Raw genomic sequence first — 26,848 nt, forward strand, 5'->3', positions numbered from 1 at the left:
TTTAAAAAGGGAAACTTCCATATTAAATTATTTTATTAGACCTTTCCATATCAGATTTCTATTGAAAACACATTACATGAGAATGTTTAAAAAAAACAAATGTAGTGGTCCCCAAAAATTGCATAGAAAAGAATGTACTTTACAAAACAAAAATACTATAGAAATATTTATTTCAGTACCACAAAACAAAAATATATAATAATTTGATGGCTACGCCAATGGTTAATGGTAGAATTTTAAACTCCAGTTCAAAGTAATAAAAATAAAACTATTAAATATATGAAACATTTAAAAACACTCAGGTTCAAGATCACACAGGGTTTAATGGCTTCTCAAACAACACTGACGGAGTGTCGGGTGAGAAAACAACAAGCAAAAAATATTCACAACATTTACATCTTTACATTCAGGTGTGGAGTTACTGCCAGTCAGCATCTAGACCAGCACCTCTCCACCACACAAATCTTCAGCTGAGGTGGCTGCCTAGAACAGGCCCTGTAGGCAAGAGCCACTGGAGCCAGACACTTTGAAAGTTTTGGACCTGAAATTTCTTGGTGTGTATGTGCATGTGTGTTTGACGTGTGTGATTTCTGAATAGGGCACAAAATATGTGATTGTGAAAATATGCATCTGATTAATATCTGATTAATGCACTGGATGGATGAATACACACTTGAGTGTGTGTGTGTGTGTGTGTGTGTGTGTGTGTGTGTGTGTGTGTGTGTGTGTGTGTGTGTATTCACCGTCCAGTGAAGTGTGAGTATTTATCCTGGTCCAGTGTGAGGTCTTCAGTAGACAGGTGGTCGGCCGTGCACTCTGAAGCGGTAGAGGCAGGTGTACTCTGCATGGCCCCAGTTGGACAACACGCGCAGCTCTATGATCTGGAAGGCCTCGTCGTTCTGCTCCTGAGGGGCACAACCAGAAGGGTTGGAGATGGTGCACTTTTACAGTCAAAATCAAAAACAAACATTGGCTACCGATCATACTGTTGAGGAACAAGCTAACGATTGTCACTAAAAGGACATAATTAAAGTAATTTGTCCAGTTTGTGTATGGGAGGTCAGATGGTCAGATAGAAGACTCGGGTCATCTGTGTCTCCGAGAGAATGTATAGTGCATGGTGTGTTAGAAGGTGTCTAACCGTGACTGGGTGCGTCTGCAGAGCCTCTCCATCCTCATCATATGTGTAGCGGCCCAGCAGCTTGCCCTCCTCCAGGTGCTCATCCTGCAGACCCTAAACACAGCACACATACACAGCCATGAGCAAGCCTCAGCTAGTTTCTCACACACACACACACACACACACACACACACACACACACACACACACACACACCTGTAATAGGTGGTTTTACTGTTGGGGTAAATTGAACACTAAGTATGCGCCAAGGCATTTAAGATGTGTACAATAATGATTCTCTTCACTGTAAACACTGTCTCCATGTGTTCCAGCCACCTCTTACAACTAGTACAGTTTGGGGCTAACACATGCTTAATTCCAATGCATGCAACCTGAAGGGTACTGTACATTATGAAACAAGATAAGAGGTAAATGATTATGAAGACGTGACCAAAGTGTAGTACTGTAGCTGCTTGGCTGCAACAGCTCCAGCTACAGTAGGTGGCACAGATTTCTTTTCTTTTCTTTTTCTTTCTCGTATCAACAGTACCCGGTTTCGCCTCTAGGTTAATTAGCGCTGCGGACAAATTCAGCAAACAATGAGTCGCCTTGTCTTGTTGTTTATACTTCAAAGGTTTAAAAGTACAACGTTGCAAATTGTAAATACAACTTAGATTTAAAAGTAAAAAGTATGCGCCCAGAGCACATGATGGCTATTCAACTAGCGGCCCACCTGCAAATCTGCCTTTCATGACAATGCGGTCCCAAACTTTTTCCGACGCGTACCACCACCTACTGTACATCCTCGGCTTGCGTGCCCCCACCATCCAACACATATAAACATTCGATTGACGCATTCCAGGCATCATGTTTAAGTAGCCTACCCCATGCGTGCGACTGTACACCTGCATGATCATAGGCATAGACTGTACACCTGCATGAGCATAGTAGGCCAGTCAATCTAGCGTTTGACCCATAACTAATTGCAATAGTAATAGGCATAGACTGTACACCTGCATGAGCATAGGCTTAAGATTAAAAAAAAAACTAAAAAAAAAACTTTAACACCGTTTCAAAATTGCCCTTCTCATCTCGCGTGCGCCCTAGAAGAACCCCGCGTACTGTAGCCTACTACCGGTGGTACGCTTAACAGTTTGGGAATCCCTGCTATCACCAAGAACATAAAACGACAGCAAAGTAATAGCGTCGCGCGGCTCGCGCCTGTCACACTGGTTATTAGGGTGTGTTGGTAAATTCATTCTGACACTCTGAAAAAGTTTGTGTAGCCTACTCTGAGCGCTCGCGCAGAAATGTACGAATTACCTGCACAGAAATTCCTAAAAACAGTGATGTTAAAGGCTTGTTCACCAATCACCATGCATGTGTCTGAAAAACAAATATCTGAGAAAAAGTCTGAGGGTGGTTCGCACACTGAAAAGGGAGGCTAAGAAGTGGCCTTCTACCTTTTGTCTCCAACACAACAGTAATGATGAAAACCGGCGGTTCCAGTCGGAGTGGTGTGACAGGTAGACTATTGTTTACACTGCAATTAACATCGAGCAATACACCTGTTTACTGTGCAATGAATGCATTTCGTTAATGAAAGAACGTACTGTTAAGTGGCTCTAGGCTACAAGTCAAAGGAGTCGATTTGGACAAATTTGTACGGAACAAGAGAGAGCTATGGTAACATTCCTTAAGCCCAAGGCATTGAAATTCTGCTTAGTTGTCAGGATACCGTCTCAGTGGTGTGCCTTAAAAATATGAGCTGTGACAAAAGTTGGGTATGGGTGTTATTCCATCCCATGACACGGTTTTACTGGTTCATTTGACAAATCATCTGAACCAGCTCTATTTATGTCTGTTTGGATGCGAGATGCGTCAATAGGCTTTCAAATCAATTCCAGTGTTTGTGAATATGTTTACTTATTAAACTTATTAAATGTAGCTCGATACTCCTGAACGCAGGTCTATAGTATAGCCAGAATAGAGTCATTTTACCAACTCCTTATTTTGGGTGGCGCGCGGAGACGCAGTGGTTTTCCTGTCTGGCACACTTGGTAACGAAGTTGCCTAGCCCTTCATTAAAGTTTTATACGGTAATCACGAGTTCAAATTACTCGCAGTGACGTTTGCTTTTAGTTTTCAACGCATTATAAAATCATATTTTCTATTGCTCATAGGCTAGTCATCCAAAAAATGTTCGATATTATGGTCTGACATTCCAGTTCCGCGTGCTCATTGTGCTTTCAGGGCGCGTGGGATGACTGACATGCAAAACTTCGCCCATGGCAACCCAGAATATCCACAGGAACTGAAATCACTTGACTGCCGCCAAAGAATGGGATGTTATAAATTAGCAAAATATCTATTTCTGGCTGGATTAATGGTCTTTTTTGTAAATATTTGGAACATCGTAGGCCTACATGACTCAAAAATAATCAGTCGGCACACGCCGATTGCGGAGGATTTCTACAAAGTTGTATCACCTTCAACTTATAAATATATCCTGAACCAACCTTTAGCTTGTGAACACAATCCGTATCTGGTATTGATGGTTCCAGTAGCACCTGGTGATCGTGAGTCGAGAGAGGCTATAAGGAATTCGTGGGGACAGCGACATTTGGTCCCTAACGTCAAAAGTATTACCCTCTTTTTCGTCGGTGTCTTGGAAGGAGATAAACGGGAGAAGGCCGAAGATGCTCTTGCCAAGGAGAACTTGATACATGGCGATATCATTCTGATGGACTTTTTGGACAGCTATCGCAATTTGACTGTGAAGACCATGATGATGATGCACTGGCTTGCCACTTACTGCAGGAGCGCTACTTATGGTATGAAAATTGATACAGACGTTTTTCTTAATGTCTATGAACTCATCAACTTGTTACCTTTTCCTGCTAAATATAATTACATCGCCGGATCAGTCATCGATGATGGCATGCCTCGAAGAGATGAAAACAGCAAATGGTATTTATCAAAAGACGTCTATCCAGATTCTACATTCCCACCCTATGTTTCGGGGCCTGGGTATGTATTCTCAGTAGACCTCGCAGCAAAGATATCAATGGCTTCGAGACTTGTGCGACCAATTCCATTGGAAGATGTTTATGTGGGATTATGTCTGAATGTACTCGGTGTCAAGCCTGTGTCTGGAAGAAAGCTGTTTTGGCTGCGTAATCTGTTTGAAATACGTCACCTGGACTATGACAGATGTACTTTTGCCAAACTTGTCCTAGTTGTGGACTTCACTCCCTCTGAGCTCTTGAAGGCCTGGCTAGATTTTCAGCAAACCAATGGTGTATGTTAATAGCCTGCCATACGTACAGCTGTTAAGTTTTGTGCAAGTTCTGAGTTCAAGTAACTTTACACTGAAGGGCAGCTTGCCAAAGAATTACTGTGGTTATCAATACTTGTATTGTTTTCACTCAGTTCATTCTCTTTTCGGTTTCTGTTTCTTGTGGAGTTTGATTACATTGGAATCCAAACTAGCGGATTCTGTGACATCTTTTAAATCTTTCCTTAAAACTCACTTACACCGTAAAGCTTTTAAAGAATTTTTTTTTTTTGTTTATTTTTTGTTTCGTCTTGTTTTGGTTTGGTTTCTGTCTTGTATAGTGTTTAATTATTGCAGTATTTTGTTATTTAAAAAATATATACATTTTCATTTTTGCCAATGTTGATATTTTATTTGTATTGTTGTATTGAGAGCAAACGAGTCTCAAGATGACCCCCTCAAAATGCCCATCATAAAGCATGTTGAGGGTGTCTGGTGCCAACCAGAAAAGGCATATCAAAATATCAAAAGTATCTCACACACACACACACACACACACACACACACACACACACACAGTAAGACTGAACTAGGAACAGTAGACAAATTATGCACAATCCTGCATTTTCAGTTTTTAGGATAGTGTGATAGTGTGTCAGTGTTTGTTAGTGTGTGTGTGTGTGTGTGTGTGTGTGTGTGTGAGAAAGAGAAAGAGAGAGAGAGAGAGAGAGAGAGAGGGGGAGGGGCCTTACGTAGACCGCGTAATCTTGGGGAGCGCTGGTGATGTGTCCAGTTGGCGACAGCGACTTGGGGATGTGCTCAAGAGAGAACGCAGTGGGAACCACACGCATAGACAACCGGATAACCAGGTAACCATGAGTACCCTTAAACGCCCAGCAGTTCCCTGGATGGACGTCCGGCTAGAGAGAATGACAACAAGACAAAATATTTCATCAATCAGTACTGTTGGGTTACAATAATTACTGTACAATTACTGTGTGAGTTGATGAGGTCAGCTGTCAATGAGAATAAGAAACAATGGTGCAGTCAACGACACTTGGAGACAGCTCCATATCACTGACTAAATAAGCACATAGTTCAGGCAAAGTAAGGTCTGACCCACAACTAATTGCAACAGAATCTATTTTCATATTTTCATATTTCAATTGGTGATCTAAACACCATAGTAAAAGTCAGTGAAAATCCAGTTGGTGGAAATATGTTAAAATGAGGGTTGTTTTTGTGCATTATCATTCAGCAAATACTCACAAAATTTTCAAAGAGTTAGTGAATTTCTTGGGCTTATTTCAGACTGGTTTGTTGCCAAATGCGTGTCTATTTCTACATTTTGGCCCTTTGAATAAATGGAAATGGTTGTTGAGTCTTTAAATAGAGCCAGTGTGTTTTTGCATGTAAGTGTAGCTGCCTGGCTACTGTAGCTGTTAGCAGGGATGAACAAAAATACATCAAAATGTATGTTCAAATAGAATATAAAATACACTAATTTTAAGTCAAAATAAACTGCCAAATGCATTAGCAAAATACATTTTGTAAAAATGTTGAAAGTACTAAAAAATACTCTTTAAATGGAGAATGAGAGCACTTTGTAAACATTCCATATCGGTCTATTTCAATCTGACCGTAGACAATTTGAGAGAAACAGCTTTTCTCTGCTTACGAGACATGCCATAAACGGCAAACCTGATCAATTGATTACTGCTGACCTGCCTGTTGCATCTCATCACCTTTATACTATATCAAAGATGCACTCAGAAAGTCACAACTGAACTTGTCAAGTGGTACAAAGTGGAGACAAGTCTCTGGCATCGTCAATGCATGCCCAGACTGAGCAATGTTGCACGGCAACCCAACCACATAACCGGTTCCATAGGTTTCCGATTGGATGACTAATCGGAACTTGAGACTAGAACTCTAGGAACTTGAGGTTGGTATGAGAGGGAGTGTATTGCGAGTGTGAGAGAAATCTACACGTTTCTCATCTTGCACTGGATCATCTTCCTCAATATTCTGATCACAACAATGGGCAATTTACTCAGTGCCAGTCAGCGGCTATATTGATTGAACATTGAACTGTACAAAACCAAGTTTCATGGCTTTATGAAAGAATTTGACCTCATTTTCACATATACCCTATACTACAGTATGAAAGTTCAGTAAAACTGCCAAAGGTGCAGTTTTTGCCCATTGACCTATGCATTGGATTTTCATGGACTTTTGGTATATGATATTAGCCTGGAGACCAGGCTCTCTTCTTTGCAGAGAGTCTGGCCTAGATCTATTGGCAAACGTTTATTTCCTGGTTTGTGGACGCTTGTCTGAAGTTTGAATTAATTGGAGTTCAATCACTAACGTTTGGTAATGCCGTATGATAACCACAGGGGACACAACGACAATGATGGGCTTGAAACTCAAATGTAATCGCTCTTGGGAACGCCCTCTTTTTGCTGATTGGGCAGAGATGCACTTGCCGGAGTAAATGAAGCTGGATCAAGCTACAGTATACCAGACGGAGTATGAAGAGAAATTAAATTGAACGGAAGTACGTAGTCAGGCGGAGTCAGGCTAATATGATATGGGAAGGTTTCATGAACTGAATGGTGCAATCAGTTTTGGGTTGGTTGGATTATTTTCCTCACAGATTGCCTAGACTAACAAGTTTCTGGAAGTTTCTGAGCCGGTGAGGTACCTGTATGACCACGCGCGGGGACTGGGAGAAGTACCAGAGAGGGAGCCCGAACAGACTCATCAGGGCAGTCTTGGTCTCAAACGTCTCAGAGCAACGGGTGCTGAGGATGCTGCCACCTTTATGTGCACACACACAAACACAAACACTTTAAATTGGCCTCATATGACTGATGTTATTGTCAGTCACAGGAATCACAGTTCCAAAGATCATAGGTTTGATTGGCAGCTAAACGAGTTTATGTAAGGTAATGTACAGTACCTCCAGACTCCAGAGCGTAGTCCACCATGCCTGTGCGATCGTGAGAATACAGCCTCAGGGCATTCTTCACAATCAGCTCCACATGCTACAGACAGAGACAGGGATAGAGAGGGCTTACACTTACTGCCAACATCTTGTATAAAGACATTCATCGCACTGCTTAGAAAGACCAAGAGGACTGTTGTCAACTGTAACTTAACATGACCTATAAAGACAGTTCATACCATCTAGGCTGCTTCAGTGCACTAAAAGTTCTTTTATGCCTTATGCCTGACAAAACAGACCAGTGAAACAGGAGATCAACCTGACACAGCACTGTTTTCCCTTGATTGTACCATCACACTCACAGACTCACTCCAATGAGCGTCCCTCAAGCTGTCCCTCACCGCTGTCTACATAGTCAGCCAACATAATACAGCAGAACAGAGTACATGCCTATGTAATATCACTTAAATTGATCAACAAAAGACAGCGATTTCAAAATAGTTTAAAACAGACATATCGTATGATTTTGTTATATGGTCAGCATCTTACTGTATCATCACTGATGTACTCTGGTTCAGAAAGACACAGGGTGGTCCTTGTACAGTAGACCTGCTCACCTGCTCGGCTAGTCCCGACTGGCCGGTGGAGAGCCGGACGCTTTCACTCAGGGTCTCGGGACAGACAGACTGCCCCTTCAGCTTGCTCTGCTCCACCAGCTGAGACACGTTACCCAGGATGCTTTGCTCCAGGGCGGCCAGCGAGGCCTGCAGGTCGGAGCCGTTGACGAAGCGGGCGGCGAGCCACGGGAGGAGCGCGTCAGGCACCGCACCACCCTCGGCGCCATAGAACACTTCCTGCAGCTGCTGTTTTACCTGTGCAGACACCTGCAGCCAACACAATACCTTTATATGCAATCTTACTCACTTCCACCGACACATGAAGCTGTCCATAAATGCAGACAATGGGAATGTGAATGCATGTTACAATGTGAATGGGGTCTACAAATGAAGGACTACAGCACACAAACAGGAACCACATACACACACACAGTGCAAATACAGATATCCAAACACACCCGATAACATGTGACCCATGATAATCTGCCCACAGTACACATCAATAAAAAAGAACCAAAAAGATAAGTGACATTGTATTCAAATGTTCATGCATGTATGTGTATGATGCAACTCAAAGACACACACACACACACACACACACACACACACACACACACCATGTCCTGGATGTTGTCCAGCTGCTCACAGCGCCCCTGGCATCCCATGACCCCCTGAAGGTCGGCTCTGATGCTGCCCAGCGCTGCCTCCAGCCTCTGCACCTCCAGCAGCAAAGCCTCATGGGAAACGCGGTCTTCAACCTCACTGGAGAGAGAGAGGGGAACACTTTGGCATACAAGAACAGATTAGGTTTGCGTCGGTACTCGTGAGTAAGAGCAGGACTCACCTGACAGGTGCGGGGGTGGCCTCTTGTGCTCTCTGGATGTCCTGGAAATACACAGACACACACGCACGCAGGCACGCGCACACACACACACATTAATATATGATTATATTGAAATGATTGTACATGCCCATACTTTATACCTGTCCATTCTCAAACACATGTATAGACTCTAACTGTACATACACACCACTGGCGACTTGAGCTTCCAAGAAGCTCTGGACACCCTGCCAAGGACGCCGTGGGAAGCTTTGGACGCTTTGGCCGCTCTGACATGGTAGCATTCTATGTTCGTTGCTGGTCGTTTGGTCGCTGAACTGCAGCATAGCTCATTACCATAAAGTTGAGCCACTTTCAACTTTCTCAAGTTGCTCAAGACGCCCAAAACGCGACGCCGACGGATTTGCCGCTGCTGGCAGCTGAGAGAAGCCGGCTTCCATTGAAAATGAATGACTTCCGGAATCTTTGGAAGCTCAAGTCGGCAGCGGTGTGAACGTACAGTAAGCATGAGCGGTGTGTATCTCAGTATGCTCTGTTGGGTGTGAGTGATGTGGTGCTCGTACCTCAGTTTTCTGAGCCAGGTTCTCCAGCAGGGCCTCCAGCGCTGCCACTTGACTCTGATGGCTCTGCTGCTGGGTCACGTACAACTGCTGCTGCTGTAGAACACACACACACACACAGTTAGGATATGTGTGTCTGGATGAATGCTTGTTTTATTCAGGGCAAGAGGATGCTGACTAGATGCTGATAGAATACTGACTCTAGCAAGCTCATGGGTTGTGTGTGTGTGTGTTTTTTCACCAGTTGAGTTTACCATTTCTTTGTGTGTGTGTGTGTTCCCTGTTCACCTGTTTCACGTCGTCTGCGTTCCGCTCGACCTCGTCCTTGAGCGGCTGGAGCTTCTCGTCCATCATGGCCGCCACCGACGTCTGCAGCTGGTGCAGGTGGGCGCCAGTCTCCAGCTGCTCCTGCAGGGGGCGGTAGAGCGCGTGCAGCTGGGCGCTCTTCTCCTGCTGCTGCCGCTCGCCCCGCGCCACCCGCGCCCACAGCTCCGCCAGCGAGCGCTCCACCCGCTCCACCCGCTCCACCCGCGCTGCACGCGCCACATGCTCAGCATCTAGAGACAGAGGCGCCGAGGAGGACTAGAGGGGGAGAGGAGAGAGAGAAGGAGGGAGAGAGAGAATGAAAGGAAGACAAGAAGAATGAAGGGAAGAAATAAGGAAGACCAGAAGAAAGAAAGAAAGAAAGAAACAAAGAAGGAAGGCAAGAGAGAGATAAATATAGAGTCATGGCTTGGCACCCCATGCTAAAGTTGACTAAAAAGAGGAATATAAAATCATCTTTTGGAAATTGATCTTAATGCCTTAAGAAATAAAATGAGGATATATCCAACCATTAAGGACACCAATTTTCTATGTGAATGAATAATGTATCATAAATAAATAAATGTTCTTCCTTTAAATACTGGGGTCATAAGTATTGGCACCCCTATGTTAACCCTTTTATTCCTATAAAGGAATTCCTCTTTTAAGTCAAATTTAGCACGGGTGCCAACACTTTCAGCCATGACTGTATACTGTACAATTCTTTCACACATTTTGATGAAGTCAAGCTGGTCGAGAAAGATGACCAGGTGAGAGGACCCAGAGAGCTCACACTGTGACTTTAGATAATCAAATATATAGCTTTGGAGAATCTAATGAATAATAACATGCATATGGACACACACAGCTAAACAGGTACATAGAGTGACCGGCAGGCAAAGACAGTCTGCTGCACTGGCCATGCTGCCTGTATGCTAGTCCATCACACTCACTGCATGGGCAGATACAATATCAGGACTCTGGGCTGTGGACTAGGCAACACCCGTCAACAGGACTGGGTGTCGAGTTCCTTGGTGCCAGCCGATAAACCCACCTGTGACTCAGCAGAGATGGGGGGCGGGACAAAGGGAGCCGCGTGGTCCTCCTCCAATGAAATCTCCTTGTTGAGGCCAACCCTCCAATCGCTGATGTTGACGGCTGGAAGGGCTGCCCACAAGGTAGATGGACCGCAGTAGCATAGCACTGGAACGGGAGGCAGCACAGTCAGCATTCATGCGGAGGGGGCACACATTAAACCAGGAAGAGCATGCATTTTGTTACAGTTACAGTGTCCAACTAGCCTGGCTAACGCCTACCACTTCTCAAATGAGACGTGGTCTGGCAACCAGACGTTCATTTTCTCGTATTTGAAAAAATGGCCAGATCCGTTCATTGGGCGCCACGGATGTCTATCAAATGCGCATAGCTCACCCAACTCGTCGAACGAGGACGCATGAGGTGCCCCCGCGCGTTCATATGCAACGTTAAGGGCTGCCATTGACATCAGTGTAAATCCTTTGGCGTCGAATGTAGACGCAAGAGGGCAACGGAAACTTCTCGGATGTTCTGTGATTGGTTCGCCAACATCAGGCGAACATTTGGGCGTTAGTTTCCAGACTGGCTTGGCAGCGGGATTGAAATCACCGCGCAAGGCAGTATGGGAACACCCAGGCTAGTGTCCAACGTGATAACTGTACGCTGCACAGTCATCAAAAATCGAACGGCTCAGTTTGGACTGGGCATATAATCAGGACAAAGCCGTAAAATCTGACAGTGTCTGACCAGCTTTAAAACACAGCATTAGCCAGGATGAATGGTCAAAGACTACAAGACCAAATAAGGTACAACCAGTAACTCAATTTGATTATAGTAGATAATACCTATCTATACCATGCAAGCGAGTGGTGAGCACCGTGTGTGTGTGTGTGTGTGTGTGTGTGTGTGTGTATGTAGTAGTAGCCCAGTGGTGGTGTTGGACGAGAACTCACCCACGAGCAGAAGCAGGGGGACGAGGAGCAGCAGCAGTCTGCACAGGTTGGGAAGGCACCTGCTTTTCAACACAGCACAGGACAAGGGGCCCTTAGTCAATGTGGACAACAGTCAAGAGCTACATATCTACCGGCAATGTTACAAACACACACACACGATCAAGCAAAACACACACACGATAACGCAAAACATACACACACACACGATCACGCAAAACATAAACACACTCACACAAGATCATGCAAAACACGCATACACACACATGATCACGCAAAACACACACACAGCACCAAAACTCAAGTGGCAAGTGGCAATATTATGCGGTGCGGAGGAACTCACCGTGTGACTAGGAAATCCCTGAGCAGAGACATGAGGGCGAGCAGTTGCTGCCATATTGAAGACGATCCCTTGGCTATACACACACACACACACAGACACACACACACAGATATAACAGGACACCAGGGAAGATTAGTGGTACTATTCTAAGCTCAGGAGACTGATGTGAAAGTGTGTGTGTATGTGTCTAATATGCGCACACACACACACACACACACACACACACACACACCAGAGGGGCTACTGTATTAATAGGTCAGTTGGAGACACGCGTTGGGGGTCAGCACAAACAGTTACTGAGTCCACAGACCAACATAAAAGGAGAGTCCAACACAGCACAGCACACAGAGAGCAAGACTGGAGAAACCATTCAGTTAGTCAAGAGATTAACAAGAAAAACAAATAAATAACACAATGCATCAGTGGCAGAGAAAATGAGCCTTGCAGTAGTTATTTCTCTCTCACACACACACACACACACACCCCATGCAAAAGACATTCCAACAGACTTTAGTCCAGAGGACCCATATGACTGACTAGTCGGCTTTGTTTTATTACAACATCATAGCCGAGCCAAGGACGCTGGCTATGTGTAAAAGGAACAGGGAAATGCACCGTCTAGAGACCACAAACAAATACACACACAGCTACCACAGCACACACCACAGCATGCAGACAACAAGACCTCTAATTCCATCTATTCACCCCCTACATCTAATCCCTATGCAAAAAACAGCCATCACACACACACACACACTCCTCAGTGGAGGGTCAGTCAAAAGCAAGGGAGGTCACTACTACACATGCAAGTGGCGTTGGTGATCACAGCAGCCTTTAGAAGGAGCATCATAATGACCTTGGGACATGAGGGCCAACCGGAGGAGAGAGAACATCTTCTGAGTGACCAACCAGATCACAAGGACCAGTTTCTGGCCCACCCACAGTAGACCATGGCCTTAGTGATCACCAATCAGGACAAGGAACAAAAATCACACAATAAGTAAAGGAAGGAGAGGAACTAGCAAAAACAACAAATTTGGAATTTGCCATTTGGGCTACTGTTCACTACGGACTATATGAAACTCAAGAGGGTGAACCTAAAGGACCTAGACTTCTAGAAGGTTCTACAAGCAATCAGAACTTGAACTGGGTCAAACTATGGCGGGTTCATTACAAAAGTTCAATTGAGTTGAGGTAACCTGTATAAGCTACGAGATCAGACAGCACGGCCAGAGACCGGTTTGCTCCGGGGGAGCGTGTGTGGTCCGGATGCGGCGCGGTAGTGTGCGTGTCCAAGTGCTGCTTCCCCTTGCAGTCATCACCTGAGGCCACGGCAGGACAGGTAGCAGTGAGGGCCAAAAACAATCAACTATTATGAAGACTACGTTACACTTCAAAGGACTCCTACCTAAGAAGATGCATTCAGACACTAAACGCACCACTGATTACATTTAACAGTTTGCATTCTTTGTGATCAATTCATGGCTTTCCATGTCTACGGAGGCCAGAAGGACCCTTGAGTGGCTCATAGACCTGACTGCTTCTGAAACACTCTGAATCATTCAAAAGTATATGTGGCATAAGTGTGCAGAAACAATCACATAATGACTAAACCACTAAACCTAAAGTCATTCATGGAAGGAACGTGAGGATGTCAAAGTGTTTCAGCCTATATGTGTAGTGAATATTTGTGTGCGAAAATGTGTGTGTGTGTGTGTGTGTGTGTGTAAATGTTTGTTTGTGTGTTGACATGGCTAAGTGACCGGTACTCACATAATGACGCGTCAGTGTCTCGGTGGCCATCCTGCTTTCGATGTCCCTCCGGCTTTCGGCGTCCTTCAGAGTTCATAGTACTGCAGTACCTCCAGTCAGCTAGGAGAGACACACACACACACAGCAAAACTCATCAGCTCAATCAGAGCTCCCCTATATTCCTTCATACCCTCCTCTTCTTCATCCCCGCTCACCCAATCACAGCTGTGGAGGGGAGCGTGTGCGAGGGTGTGACCGAGCGATTTGCATGTAACCATGGTGACTGGCTACTATAGTGACAGCCCATTTGTTTATGCAGTGGAAGAACAACGAAACAAACTCAAGAGAGGGGAAGGGAGAAAGGAACGGGGGGGGGGGGGGGGGGGTTAAAACACCTGTGAAGACCAAAAAAGAACAACGCTGGATGGAAAAGAAGTGGGACTCTTAAATGAAACACAGCAAGAGGAGTCAGCCATCTGAAACAGCTGGATAGGAGTCTGGTGAAAACAGCTGGATGGCAGTTTGCCCAGACTCAGAAGAGAAGAGAAAGGGAAAGGTGGAGGATGACCTCCATGGGTAGGAGCTTCAGGGCAGGGGTTAGAGGCTGGAGTGGGGACTCGTACAGTATACAGTCACTGACAAAAGGGTTGGGACCCCCTTGGAAATGTTAGTTTTGAGTAGCCATAGAGCATCATCTGCTTCACTTTAAACATGGTGCACTTTTCAGGGTATTCTTCACTCTTCATCCTCCAGACATAACCACTGGTCAGGACAGGAGGCCCAAAAGGTTCTAGCTTTGTTCCGTTGGTCTATAGAATTAAGACATTTAAATGGTTTTGGTTCAGTATTCTGTTCATGTTCATGCTTATGGAACAGCAGTATGTTTGGATGAGGGAGAATGAAGCACACACTGAAAGGTGCACCCTGATGCATGGCAATAACTAGGTGATACTCTAGGCTTATTTTACTTCCTCTGGCACTGATAATCAGCTGCATATAAAGGGGTAGGTAGTCACTGAAATATTTGAAAAACATCATACTGTCCATAGAAATCAACAAAAATGTTAAGTGAGTGGAGTGGAGTCTATTGTCCATTAGAAATGGACTGATATTTCCCAGGGATGCTACCACAGCTGACATCTGACCACCCATAACCTTAGCACTGGATTACTTTCAGTTGTGTTGAGCTATTGAAATGGTCCTGGTTCGTTTGTCTTCTCCAAAAAAACCTTCAAGTGTTTGGAAAAAAAACAAAAATTCTAAAGGGGTGTCGATACTTTTGTCAGTGACTGCAGCTGCAAAGTTGAATCTTTCCAGTACAACAGAGTCTGATCCAACCGTGAAATGAGTCCTGTGGAGATAACAGCATCCTGGTTGTTTTCATGTAAATGTGTGTATGTGTATATAAATATGTGTGTGTGTGTGTGTCTCTCTCTGTTTATGTAAATAAATGATAACTGTACAGGTGTGCCATTGTATCAGTATAGGGCAGAGCCTAAGGGATGACTCCACTAGGCAATATACAATAACTCAGACCAGAGCAAACGAGTGAAGATCACACCAATCCCATGCACCAGGCCAAAGTAGTCTACACCAGTGAAAACTCAAAACAAGCGCGTGTGAGAGCAGTGCCCAATGAAAGCCAGAGATACAGTGTGGAGAGCTCGACCCATCTTGCAGTGGAGGCTACCACAAACCCAAGGTGTGGGTCAATTCAACCGTTTACCTCCGATGGCGCGCAGCGCACCACAGATGGCACTGCACCAAGTACCGCAGAGCGCCACCCAGTGGCGGAGGGCACCGGGGAGGGGTGCCAAGGCCCTGGCAGTGGAGCGCCAAGCCCTCCTGCAGGCCTGCACACATGCCCAAGACACGGAGCACAGGCCATCTGGACGAGGGGGGTTACAGGGTAGGTCAGACACACACACACACACACACACACACACACACACACACACACACACACACACACACACACACACACACACACACACACACACACACACACACACACACACACACACACACACACACACACACACACACACACACACACACACACACACACACACACACACACACACACACACACACACACACACACACACACACACACACACACACACACAGTTTAGCCAGTCAAGCAGCAATCTTTAGGTGAGATCATACTTTGTAACCTGGAATATTTCCTTGTTCTTCCTTCACTTTACCCATACAATAAACCAGTCTGTTGGGATTTCGCCCCCTCAAACAAATGAGTTACTTAGTATTTCACCCAACAGCAGGAAATGAGAGTGAGAAAAAGGGAGTGATGAGAGAAAATATCATGGAGAGAGAGAGAGAGAGAGAGAGAGTCTTAATTTAATCACAGTCTTGATTTCAATGTATTTTCTTTTATTATTATTATTATTATTATTGATTTAATTTTATTTTAATTTCTTCTGTTATTACTATTACTATATTAAACATTGTTCTGTTTATCTTATATATGTATTGAATTTGTATACATGCTTTGACAACACAAGCACACTTGTCATGTCAATAAAGCTTATTTGAATTTGAATGAGAGAGAGAGAGAGAGAAATGGTGGTGGAGAAAATATAATGTAGTGAGGGAGTGAGAGAGAAAGAAAGAGAGTGAGAGTGAGAGTGAGAAATGGTGCTGACTATTGGGGAGCACATCTGTTGAAAGCCAGAGTGAGTGCTTGAGCTGTGGGAGACCAGAGGTGAAGAGAGGGGCTCCCGGTGCATGCGCTGCTCAGCGGTCGGGTACCTTTGCCCTGCGTGCGGGCCTGCAGCAGCACCGTGTGCACCAGCAGAGAGAGCACACACGCCACCGACGCCGCCGCGCGCCTGCTGTACTCTACACACACCTCAGGCAGCAACAGCACTCCTACAGACAAAACACACACACTTATGCATACCTGGCCTGCACAGCCCAGAGCAAGTGTACGCACGCACACCCACACACACACCCACACACACCTCTGCCACCTCACACATCACTCCAATACTCCCTTTGACTTCATTATAATCCAACACCAACGGGGACATTCCAAGAAGGTCGATCAGTGACTAACATGGCTATGTTAACTCTACATACCTGGCAAACCTCCTACCTGAAGAACCCTATGCCACATTCTCCCTGCAAAGCATAGGGCTCCTCTATAGAGGTTTACCACTTGAGCGACTTATTCGGGTTTTTCAGTCAACCTCATACTCCCCAGCAGTTCTCGAGATGGAGCATACACTTGCATCAAGTGGAACACGGAGCCACGGAGATCATACTTGCACACGTACACTCATATTCACACACACATTCACCCATGAGAAACACCACAAAGCCTGCAAGCAAAACACACTAGTACACCACAACAACAACAGTCACATAGTTTCTCATAAAGTAACATGTAGTTAGTAACATGTAAAGAATGGCGAGGCAGACTAGACGTCTATGGATGAATAAGGAGGCCAGCGGTGTGTCTTACCATGACCACTAGAGGTCACTGTAATGAGTGATTTTACAGCTGAAGCAGTCATTTCAATTCATGGGTTTCAGCAGGTCCCTTGCCACAGATTTATAAAAATCAAGCACCTAGCTTATGAATGCAGACTGCATGGTGCCTGGTTTTTATACGCCTGTGGCAAGCGACCTGATGAAACCCGTAAAGTCTGGGATCCATCGCTCCTTTACGCAACTAATGAGCAGAGGTAAGGATAACGAAGACATCATCTCTTCTAAACTGGCCCCAACCCTTTACAACAGCAGGGACTCACATCGCTGCACACTCTACAGTGTCCCAAGCCTGTTTATCAGTGTTTTTAAATCAGCTACTCTACCTTAACCTGCAAAAAACATGGATTGATGTGGAATCCATTTCTGTTTGTAATGCTGTCTGTATGTGAGATAGCCTTTCAAATTCTGAGCTTTGACCTGTTTATCTGCGCGCCCGTGTGTGTGTGTGTGTGTGTGTGTGTGTGTGTGTGTGTGTGTCTTACCAGGGCGTGGCTTGCGGACCTTGTCCCTGCTGTAGACCGTGGTGTTGTGGGGGCTGGCCGCCGAGGATGAGGAAGAGGGGTGTTTGGAGGAAGAGTGTGTGTCGGCCGACTGCTGAAAACTGCAGTCTTTACACGTGATGCCGCTGACCACGGACGTCTGCGTCTGGGCCGTCAGGATATCGCCGCTCGCAAGGATGGTGCGGTCTAACACACACACACACACACACACACACACACACACACAGGTAAACAGGACAAAACAGAATATGAAAGACTATCTCAAAGACTCAAATCAGCAAGACCTCATCGGTACAAAGCAGCATCAGCTCACCTTGGTGATCACCGTCTCCATCCAGTCCTGTCAACACAGAACAGGGAAGTGAGCCACGTGTGCAGGCATGAATGTACACACTACACAGGCTTGAACGTACGGAGGCTTGAATGGAGTGATATCATGATAGAATGACTTAAAACTAATAATAAAAAGTAACCAGACACATTAGCCAAACATAGGTCAAAAGAAATCAATCATATATCGGCCATCGGCTGCCCTGATTTCTAAAGATCAACTTCAGCATCGGCCGATGAAAAAAAACTCATACTGGTCAGCCTCTAGAGATGGGTCCATTAGTATATGAGTGAGTGGGTGTGTGCCACTGCCCACCCCAGAAGCTGTCCATGAGGGTGCGCTCCTGGATGCAGGACTCGTCCAGCAGGGAGGAGAGCAGCGAGGCGTCGCTGGCAGCACAGCTGTGCAGGCTGCTGTTGAGGGGCAGAGACTGGGACGACTTCTGGGGGGTCAGCAGCAGAGACTGGGAGCCAGACAAGGACTGGTGATGGGATCGCCTACTCTTCAGAGGCCTGGGAGAGAGGGAGGGAAGGAGAGGGAGAGAGAGAGAGAGAGAGAGAGAGAGGGGGAGAGAGAGAGAGAGAGAGAGAGCAAGGGAGAGATAGCAAAGAGGAAAAGGGAGAGAGAAGCATGGAAGGGGGAGATGGAAGAGAGTGTAAGAGGTGACAATGAAGAAAGGAGAGAAAAAAGAGAGCAACAGTAATTCAAGAAATTCAGTAATTCTAAAGGCACAGTGAGGGATTGGAAAAAAACAAAGTGGGGGCAGCCTGCCCCCAAACAAAACCAAAACCCTGTGTGGACTTTCTCTGCTGTGTTTGATTAGTGTCTGCTAATATGTAAACATAAATACAAACAAACGCTAGTTCCCGCAAAATCCCTTAATGTGCCTTTCATTTTCAAAAAGTGAGAGTGAAAAAGACAAAAGTAAGACAAGGGAACTGAATAAAAAAAGAAAGATGTCTTGGGAAAAACAGAAGCGTGTGTAGTGGTGTGTGTGTGTGTACCGGTCTTCTCTGCTGGCTCCCACAGCGGGGGACCCACTGCGGCGCTCCAGCAGATTATATTTGGCCACCTGTCCGCCGTTGCCATGGTCACCGGGAGTGGTGTGTAGTCTCAGACTCCGGCGGGACATCCTGGGCACCTCCACGGCCTGCGTGACCCTGTGCTCCTGCTCAAACTCCAGCGCTGACCACGAGTAGCTGGAGCTGCACCCCACCGTCCCACCGCACACACACACACACACACACACACACACACACACACACACACACACACACACACACACACACACACACACACACACACACACACACACACACACACACACACACAAACACAAACACAAACACAAACACAAACACAAACACAAACACACACACAAACACACACACACACACACACACACACACACACACACACAAACACACACACACACACACACACACACACAAACACACACACAAACACACACACGAACACACACACGAACACACACACGAACACACACACGAACACACACACGAACACACACACGAACACACACACGAACACACACACGAACACACACACGTCATACAAACAGCAGCAAAGTATTAATCCTCATCATCACAGTTGCACCACATGAATGTACTCAAATGGCTGTACTGTAAAATGCCCAAAAGGCTTAGCTTAGTAATATTATACACTTACGGTCTTGGCCCTGACTAACACAAAAGGGCACTCAGAAATCACTATTCCAGAAGGAGCTGGTCAGTAGGGACGGATGTGCTTAGACTAAACACACTGCCCACTGATGCCCCGGTGCTCTATGATCTCTGGTCAGGTGTCAGGTCAGAGCTCTTGAGATCACACTAAATCAGATCAGACCCCCACACACAGAGAAGGTGATTTTTGGAAAAGAGAACCAAAGCGGAGAAATTTAATTGCATGCCAACTAACACATGGCTGTGATTATTCAGGTGACCAAACACACTCACAAACACAAACAGCACACGCGCACACACACAGCGTAGACAACGCACGCACGCACGCGCACACACACACACACACAGCCCTGTATATAAAATCACTACCAGACTGCAACTGTGTGCCAGCATGGAGGCATAATGAGCAGAACTCTTTCCATATGCAGACTCCATACTTTGGCTTGATTGCTTCCGAGTGCCCTGTGCCAAGAACAGAGAATGAAAAATAAACGGGCAACTCCAAGGCCCTCTCGTGGGAAAACAATACCCACCATTGAGCCCGCACAGGCTAACCATTCACCCCTTCTCTCCTATTAAACCACTAGGCTACATACACGGCTACTGCTACAAGGTCTACGGTCTAATCTCGCTTGGACACGCACGTAATGTACAGTCGCGAAGGTCACTCACACACGCACACAAAGCAAAAAACAAAGTGTCGATAACTGGACACACACACATGAACACACACAGAAAGAATGAAAGGGGAATACACACAGCACTGTCCAGCCCCAGCTTTCGAGACCACACCTGTCGTCAGCGTTCATGCCACGGCAAAGCGGTGTGCGCGCGGACACGCATGACTGTACACACGGACGAACGAACGCGCACACACACACACACACACACACACACACACACACACACAGCTCAGAGAGGGAGCGAGCGGGAGGGATCAGGCAATTTAACTCGCCTTACTGTGATCACTTCCTGTTAAGGGGACAAAAGGAGCTTGCTAAGAACTTTCACCCTCTCCCTCTTTCCTTCTCTCTTTCTTTCTCTGCCTCTCTCTCTCTCTCCCACTCCCTCCTTTTTTCCCCCCTCACTCTCCTCTTCTACAGTTCAATGACAGAAACAGTAGCTGCTGCTTAATTATGAATGAACAGAAGCAGAGACAAACTGCATGAGGAGGAGTGAAATTAACTGTGCATAATCTAGTGAGGCTTCCCCGTGTCCTCATCCAGCCCCGCGGCCCTCCCCCATCAGCGTAATCCCCAGGGATTAGGGGGCAGGACGGCGTGCGGAGCCAATTACATTGGACACACTTTCTGCTTCCATCCACTGTGGCACCTGGACTAAGCTAACTCACACATCTTAACTACTGGACAGTGGTGTGCGACCACATCAACCCAGTCATGTGTGTACACACACTGACACACACACCCCTGAGAACAGGCAGGCACGCACACACACACAAATACACAGACAGATTAACTGATCAAACACTCACAACATCACCTTTGCACACATAGATTAAGCTAAATGACGGCTCATACTGAAATTAACAGAGGCCAGGTCGTCAATAAAATGTTCACCGTGATGTACAGTAGGCCTAGCCCTAGGTTAATCAATAAAAACTGACAGTCATATCATACATTTTATGGCAATAACAAACTGCACCCTTTAGGACAATGAAGGCTTCAATATGTCGAAAATATTCTCTGTATCGTCTTTAGATGTTAGCAATGTATAGCCCGGAATAACATGAAAGCCATTTTTCTTAGAGAGCCTGGTCTATGTTCAGACCCCCCAGTTCAAGACTCTGAGCTAAAGATAGGGGACGGATGCCATCAAATATGGCTATTTTTATCCTGACTGACACTCCCAGCACTGCTACTCATGAAATGAAACACACAGAAGAAACACACACAAGATCATGTTGCAATACTACAAGCATACATACAAACATACAATTAATCTAGTATTTCATTAGGCCCCATAATCCACTGAAAAGTGTTGACCGCGGCTAATTGGAGGTGGAGCTGGCAGCTGTCTGCTTGGGCACAGGACAGGCCGGCAGGCGGGCGATTAGACAAGAGACAACAGAGGGGTCAGCTGGCAACTGGGCTGCTCTTCAACAACACAACCGTCATCACCAATAAGCCAACGGCTCCAATGGGTGCCCTGGCCACAATCAATCTCTCTCTCTCTCTCACACACACACACACACACTTTATTTGATTTAATTACATTAGGACTCAAATCTTCTGAATAATGCAGTAGATTAAAGCAGTTCAGCAATCTATCATGAGTTTTTACAGGTTCAAGGGCATAGGAAACATCGTCTCTTCCAAATGAACATGCTTCCTACAACCGCTGATATGGGACAGTACTTTACTAGTTGCTTGGCTTTAGTTTTATATAGTTCCCAAATGCAAAGTCCACGGACCGCCAACTTAAACATGATAAACAGTGATCTGCATAAAATCATGTCGGATAATTCTCTACATTAACGGCGGCAGTTACAGCGGCTGTGTTGGGCCTAGTGTGGCATCTTCTCGTCAGAGGGCAGACTGGTGCAGGCCCACACACACACCACACACCACACTCACACACTAATTATTTGTGATTACTACTCCATGTATCCGTGAGGTAGTACTTATGAAATTAATGAGGTTAATACTGTACGCAGTCGAATGATTTTCATATTTAAGAGGCACTAAGCTTGAACTCATCATGCATCATGATGACAGTATTGATCTGTGAGTTATGTTGCTGGACACACTGCAATATTGGAGTGGCGTCATTAACAGCCATATTCAATACGGCCATACGCGACTGGTTAGTCCAGAGGCTGAATAGCAGTCAGGACGGGACGGACCCTCACCCAAGTAGTCATGCAATAGACCCATTACCATTACAAGTCACACAAATTCCAACATTTGCATTCGGAGGCAGATCCGTAGGATTATGCAGGAGGACCGAGATAAGGCGGTCCTTTGCATTGTGTAATCATTTGAAATACATCAGACCAGTGCTTCCATTCCGCATGCAGACATGCACAGGTGGACAGACAAACAGACAGACGGACCCGATTACAGTAATCTCTTTGCCCCCAAACGGCGGGGTGAGGGTGAGAAATTGGGACCCTCATTGCATAGCTCTGCAAAACCGAAGACCATGAAAGAGGAGCCATGCCAAGCACTGTGAACCCCACACAAAACAACACATACAAAGCAGGTTTGAGTTGGAATACTTCAGAGGCAGAGAACGAGCCTATTCTGGATCCAAGACATTTTAAAAGATTTAAAAGGGGCTATGTGAAGGATCTTAAAACTTTTCCACAGGACAATGAATAACAACAGAAAACGATGAACTAACCATTTTGAAATGTGCGCCTATGCAGGGGCGTCGCTAACAGTTGAAAACATTCGGGGCCAAACGGTTCTCCTAATACCAGCGCTGTACGATCTTTGCTAGTACCCACCTAGCATTATATGTTCATGTTATGCTTAGCTTAAGGAGAACGAATCATTGAGGAGTCACTAATTTCGTTCTACAAAGGCAAGCCCCAAACTATAGGCTAGTGACTGCAGGGCAGACTGATAACCAACTATGACAGCATAACTCTGCCACCTCCTTGTCCTTGCTGCCTTCATGGTTTCCTCAGAACTTTCATATAGCCTACCATATCGGAAATGTAAACAATGACATGCCCAACCCTGGAACTGGCTCTTGCTTTTTCTTGCTTTCTCTCTCTCGCTCTATGTAGCCTACATTCCAAATGATGTCTTATGGTAAGGTAACGTTCAAATTAGATCTGCTGCATGAAGGAGAGTGAGAGGACACCCATGTCCTGCTTGTATGCTTGATAAATAAGTCTCTCTCTTATCTCGATTTTACTGCACAATTGGAAAAATAAACTAAATCGACAGATGGAGTGGTCAAGACAACTGGAATCCTGCACATAGCCCCTTTCAAATACAAACAGATGGTCCACTGAGAGTTCAACTAAACAGTAAGTACTGCAGCAGGCGGTGAGGGACGGCAGTATGCAGGAATGGACACAGGAAGGCAGGGCGGCAGGCGGGCAGAGTCGACAGGTGTGGAAGTGTCTCACCTCTGGGAGTATGTGTAGGCTGAATGGATTGAGGCAGGGGGATGAGGGTGTGTATCGGAGTGAGCCTTAGGCATCATGCCTGCTACCATTCTTCAGCAGCACTGACTGCAGGAGTCGAGGCAAGATGCATTACATGAGGACACCGTGTAAACAATCAGTCAGCACACACATCTAATGTCAAACAGTTCAAGGGAATTTCTGTCCAAAACCATTTGTTGCAAGCCTCATCGTTTTTGTTATTTGACAGGGCTCATAGACATTTGGCTACTTGATCTGCAGTCAGTGTCACATTGCTTTTCCCAAAACCAGTCCCAGTCCCTTGTTGCCCTGAAACTGAGTCTTCCTGCCACATTAACAGTTCCCAGCTCATAAAAGGCAGCTCCCAACTGTCCTGGGAACAGCCAGCACACCATCCAGCCAACAGCCCAGCTGCTAAGAGTCTGATCAATGGAGTCACTCTCAAGCACCCCCCCCCCCCCCCCCCACATACACCCCCATTTACAGTTGCCCTGGAAACTGGCCAAGTCACTGCCAAGCTATGAGACATCAGGACACTAGAGCTAGACATCTCAGATGTCACATCTCCATGCTAGACATGAGCCAGGAACTAAGCGGACAGACAGACATTCAGAAATTGTCATAAAGTGATGGTCATAAAGTCATAAAGTCTGGTCATAAAGCTCACATGACATGAACTGACTTGTATACTAATGCTAAGGATATTTGCTAAAAGTTGTAATCTCATGCGGAGATTGAAATGTCCTGCTGCCAGTTCTAGCAGCCTGTAGATCAATTACCCCAATTTATCAATTGGGCGCTTGTGGGATACACTTTCACTACATTTACCAGGTCTTGTGGTAGCTTATCACATTACTGATTTCAGTCCGGCTATGTTACATTAGTTAACCTTGCACACCAACATTTACCCTGCCTTCAGTAATGCTGTGCATACTACTGGCTGTTTATTTCTAAAAAGGATTGACAGAGCATACTCCAAGGCAATCACCACTGATAAGTCAGATGACGGCTACGTCAAAGGGCAGAGATCAATTCTATCCCTTATTACAATCGTTCTTTACAACATGCTGGTATTTACAACAAGTTGTCTAATTTGGCTATACATTTACAGGATCAACAACCTACTGTACTTGACCACGTGAGCATAATATTTCAATTAACGTTTTCAATGCATGTCAATTGACACTTATGTCCCTGTTAGTGTTGTTTGAATATGAATAAACTCTAAAAGCTTTCCTTCTTCATGCTGTAGATAAATATATGGTAGCAAAATATGAAATCAATGTCCACCTGTTAGAGCAACAACGGTAGCAGGTTGAATGCAGACAGAATGACAAGCGATTAGTTCTAAGAAGTGAATACAACGCAATGCCAAAACTTACCGGTAGCTTGATTAAGCTCACAGTCACATGCAACGTTACAACGAAAACAAATGGTTTGTAAAATGACAATGAGCTGTGACTGTTACACTTGCCTTTAGATCCGGCAACGCAGCAACCCGAACTTGACCGTTCACAGCTTCGCGCTACCGACAAAGGCGTGCTGTCCAGTGGGCGTGGAGAAAGTTGAAAGTACAGACGGAGCTCCTCCATAGATTGGAGGTGGTCTTTGGACAGCATGCAGGCTAAGCTTGGTTTGTTCGTTGCTCATTGTTAACTCAATGCCCCGGTTGGATACTTGGGAAACCTCTATCCATTCACTCAAATGTCGTAATGTCTAAGATTCTTGATTACTCCGTTTCTCTACTTCATAAATAATGCCCATGAAAATAGAAACGACGTGTCTCAGCTTTTATCATCACCAGAACATCTTTATTCTGACAGACTGACTTGACCTGTGACCTGAACAGGTGTCGGTCTACTCAGGCTTATCAAGCAACCAATTTACAAAAACTGGAGGCTAACTGGATAGCAAAATAGATAAATCTGATAAAGAACCAAAGGTGAACCAATTAGGCAACACCAACTGTGCATTCATTAAAACTTCTTGAGCTTTAATTTGTCCTATAACAATGGTTGCGTAATGACCAATATTACTCAGTAATTAACCTTAACGTAGCTGCTACCAGGTTATCAAGTTGACACACATGAAATCAACCATTCGCAATCAGCATACCCGACATCCCATTTTGCTGGGCTGTTCCTAACCAGAGATCAACATTTAAACTATTTTACTTGGATGCCATAAATGGTTGGCACACAGGTGGCAAACTAATGAACTGGCTAGTGACAGTTAACATTAACGCTAGCTAAATTACCTTACTCTTACCAGAGACACTTAAAGGAGCTTACCCTGAAATTACATTATGATCAGATTAATGTAATGAGCTAAAATGATCAGAGAACGGCGAATCTGAGTTAATATTCAGTTGCAATCCAACTATGACCAGAGAATGTCTAATAAATGGGCTCTGCTATGACAAACGGATCACAATTCCAAACTTTAGCACAGGAAGTTTCATCACCTTAACTTCACAACTAGATATAAAATGCTAACGTTAAAGCAAACATTACACGTATTTAATTAGTTAAAATAAGCTTACCTTGCGTTGGTCAGGTTATGTGCAGAAGTCGTACAAAGTAACTTTATCCAGGATGTAAAGTTATCTGCTAATGATACGTTGCTAAGATGCTATGGACTAATTTTAAAAAATAGCTAACCTCAACAGTTAGCAAGTTGCCTACCGAAAACAGTTGGTAAACCAGGGTAAAACTCGTTATAAAGACAGGGGCCGATTGTTGCCTTCCTGACTATGATGTGGAGGTCCAATAGTAAACGGTCTAAAAGTCTGCGTTCATCAAAGATCACAATTTACACATAAACGCATACACAAGTTCCTAAAAGCATGGCTTCCTGCCCTTTCATGAGCGACTCAGGTATCGGTTCGGTCCTTAATTAATGACGTCAGCCGATGAAAGGTGACCTTTAGC

General features: G+C 45.2%; 1 protein-coding gene across 3 annotated transcripts; it reads right to left on the minus strand.

The window, feature by feature from the left end:
* On the minus strand, positions 1-26,775 carry sun1a (Sad1 and UNC84 domain containing 1a). 3 transcript variants are annotated; one of them, XM_062526738.1, is made up of 21 exons: positions 26,603-26,775; positions 19,100-19,300; positions 18,411-18,607; positions 18,078-18,104; positions 17,747-17,950; positions 16,521-16,640; positions 15,475-15,636; positions 13,770-13,868; positions 11,997-12,069; positions 11,657-11,715; positions 10,723-10,871; positions 9,654-9,947; positions 9,369-9,461; positions 8,809-8,849; positions 8,582-8,726; positions 7,965-8,231; positions 7,363-7,447; positions 7,105-7,220; positions 5,150-5,317; positions 1,142-1,234; positions 1-905 (listed from the first exon to the last, which is right to left on the minus strand). In XM_062526738.1, exons 2-21 carry the CDS (start codon positions 19,225-19,227, stop codon positions 789-791), a joined length of 2,637 nt encoding a protein of 878 aa, XP_062382722.1. In that variant the 5' UTR covers positions 19,228-19,300; positions 26,603-26,775; the 3' UTR covers positions 1-788. The 3 variants fall into 3 exon arrangements, with proteins under 3 accessions (XP_062382722.1, XP_062382721.1, XP_062382720.1); XM_062526737.1 differs by having other exon boundaries at positions 26,461-26,775; XM_062526736.1 differs by lacking the exon at positions 26,603-26,775 and adding an exon at positions 20,558-20,618.
* Positions 26,776-26,848: the final 73 nt, after the last annotated feature.

The sequence above is a fragment of the Sardina pilchardus genome, chromosome 22, assembly GCF_963854185.1.
Source record: "Sardina pilchardus chromosome 22, fSarPil1.1, whole genome shotgun sequence".
Classification (NCBI taxonomy): Eukaryota; Metazoa; Chordata; class Actinopteri; order Clupeiformes; family Clupeidae; genus Sardina; species Sardina pilchardus.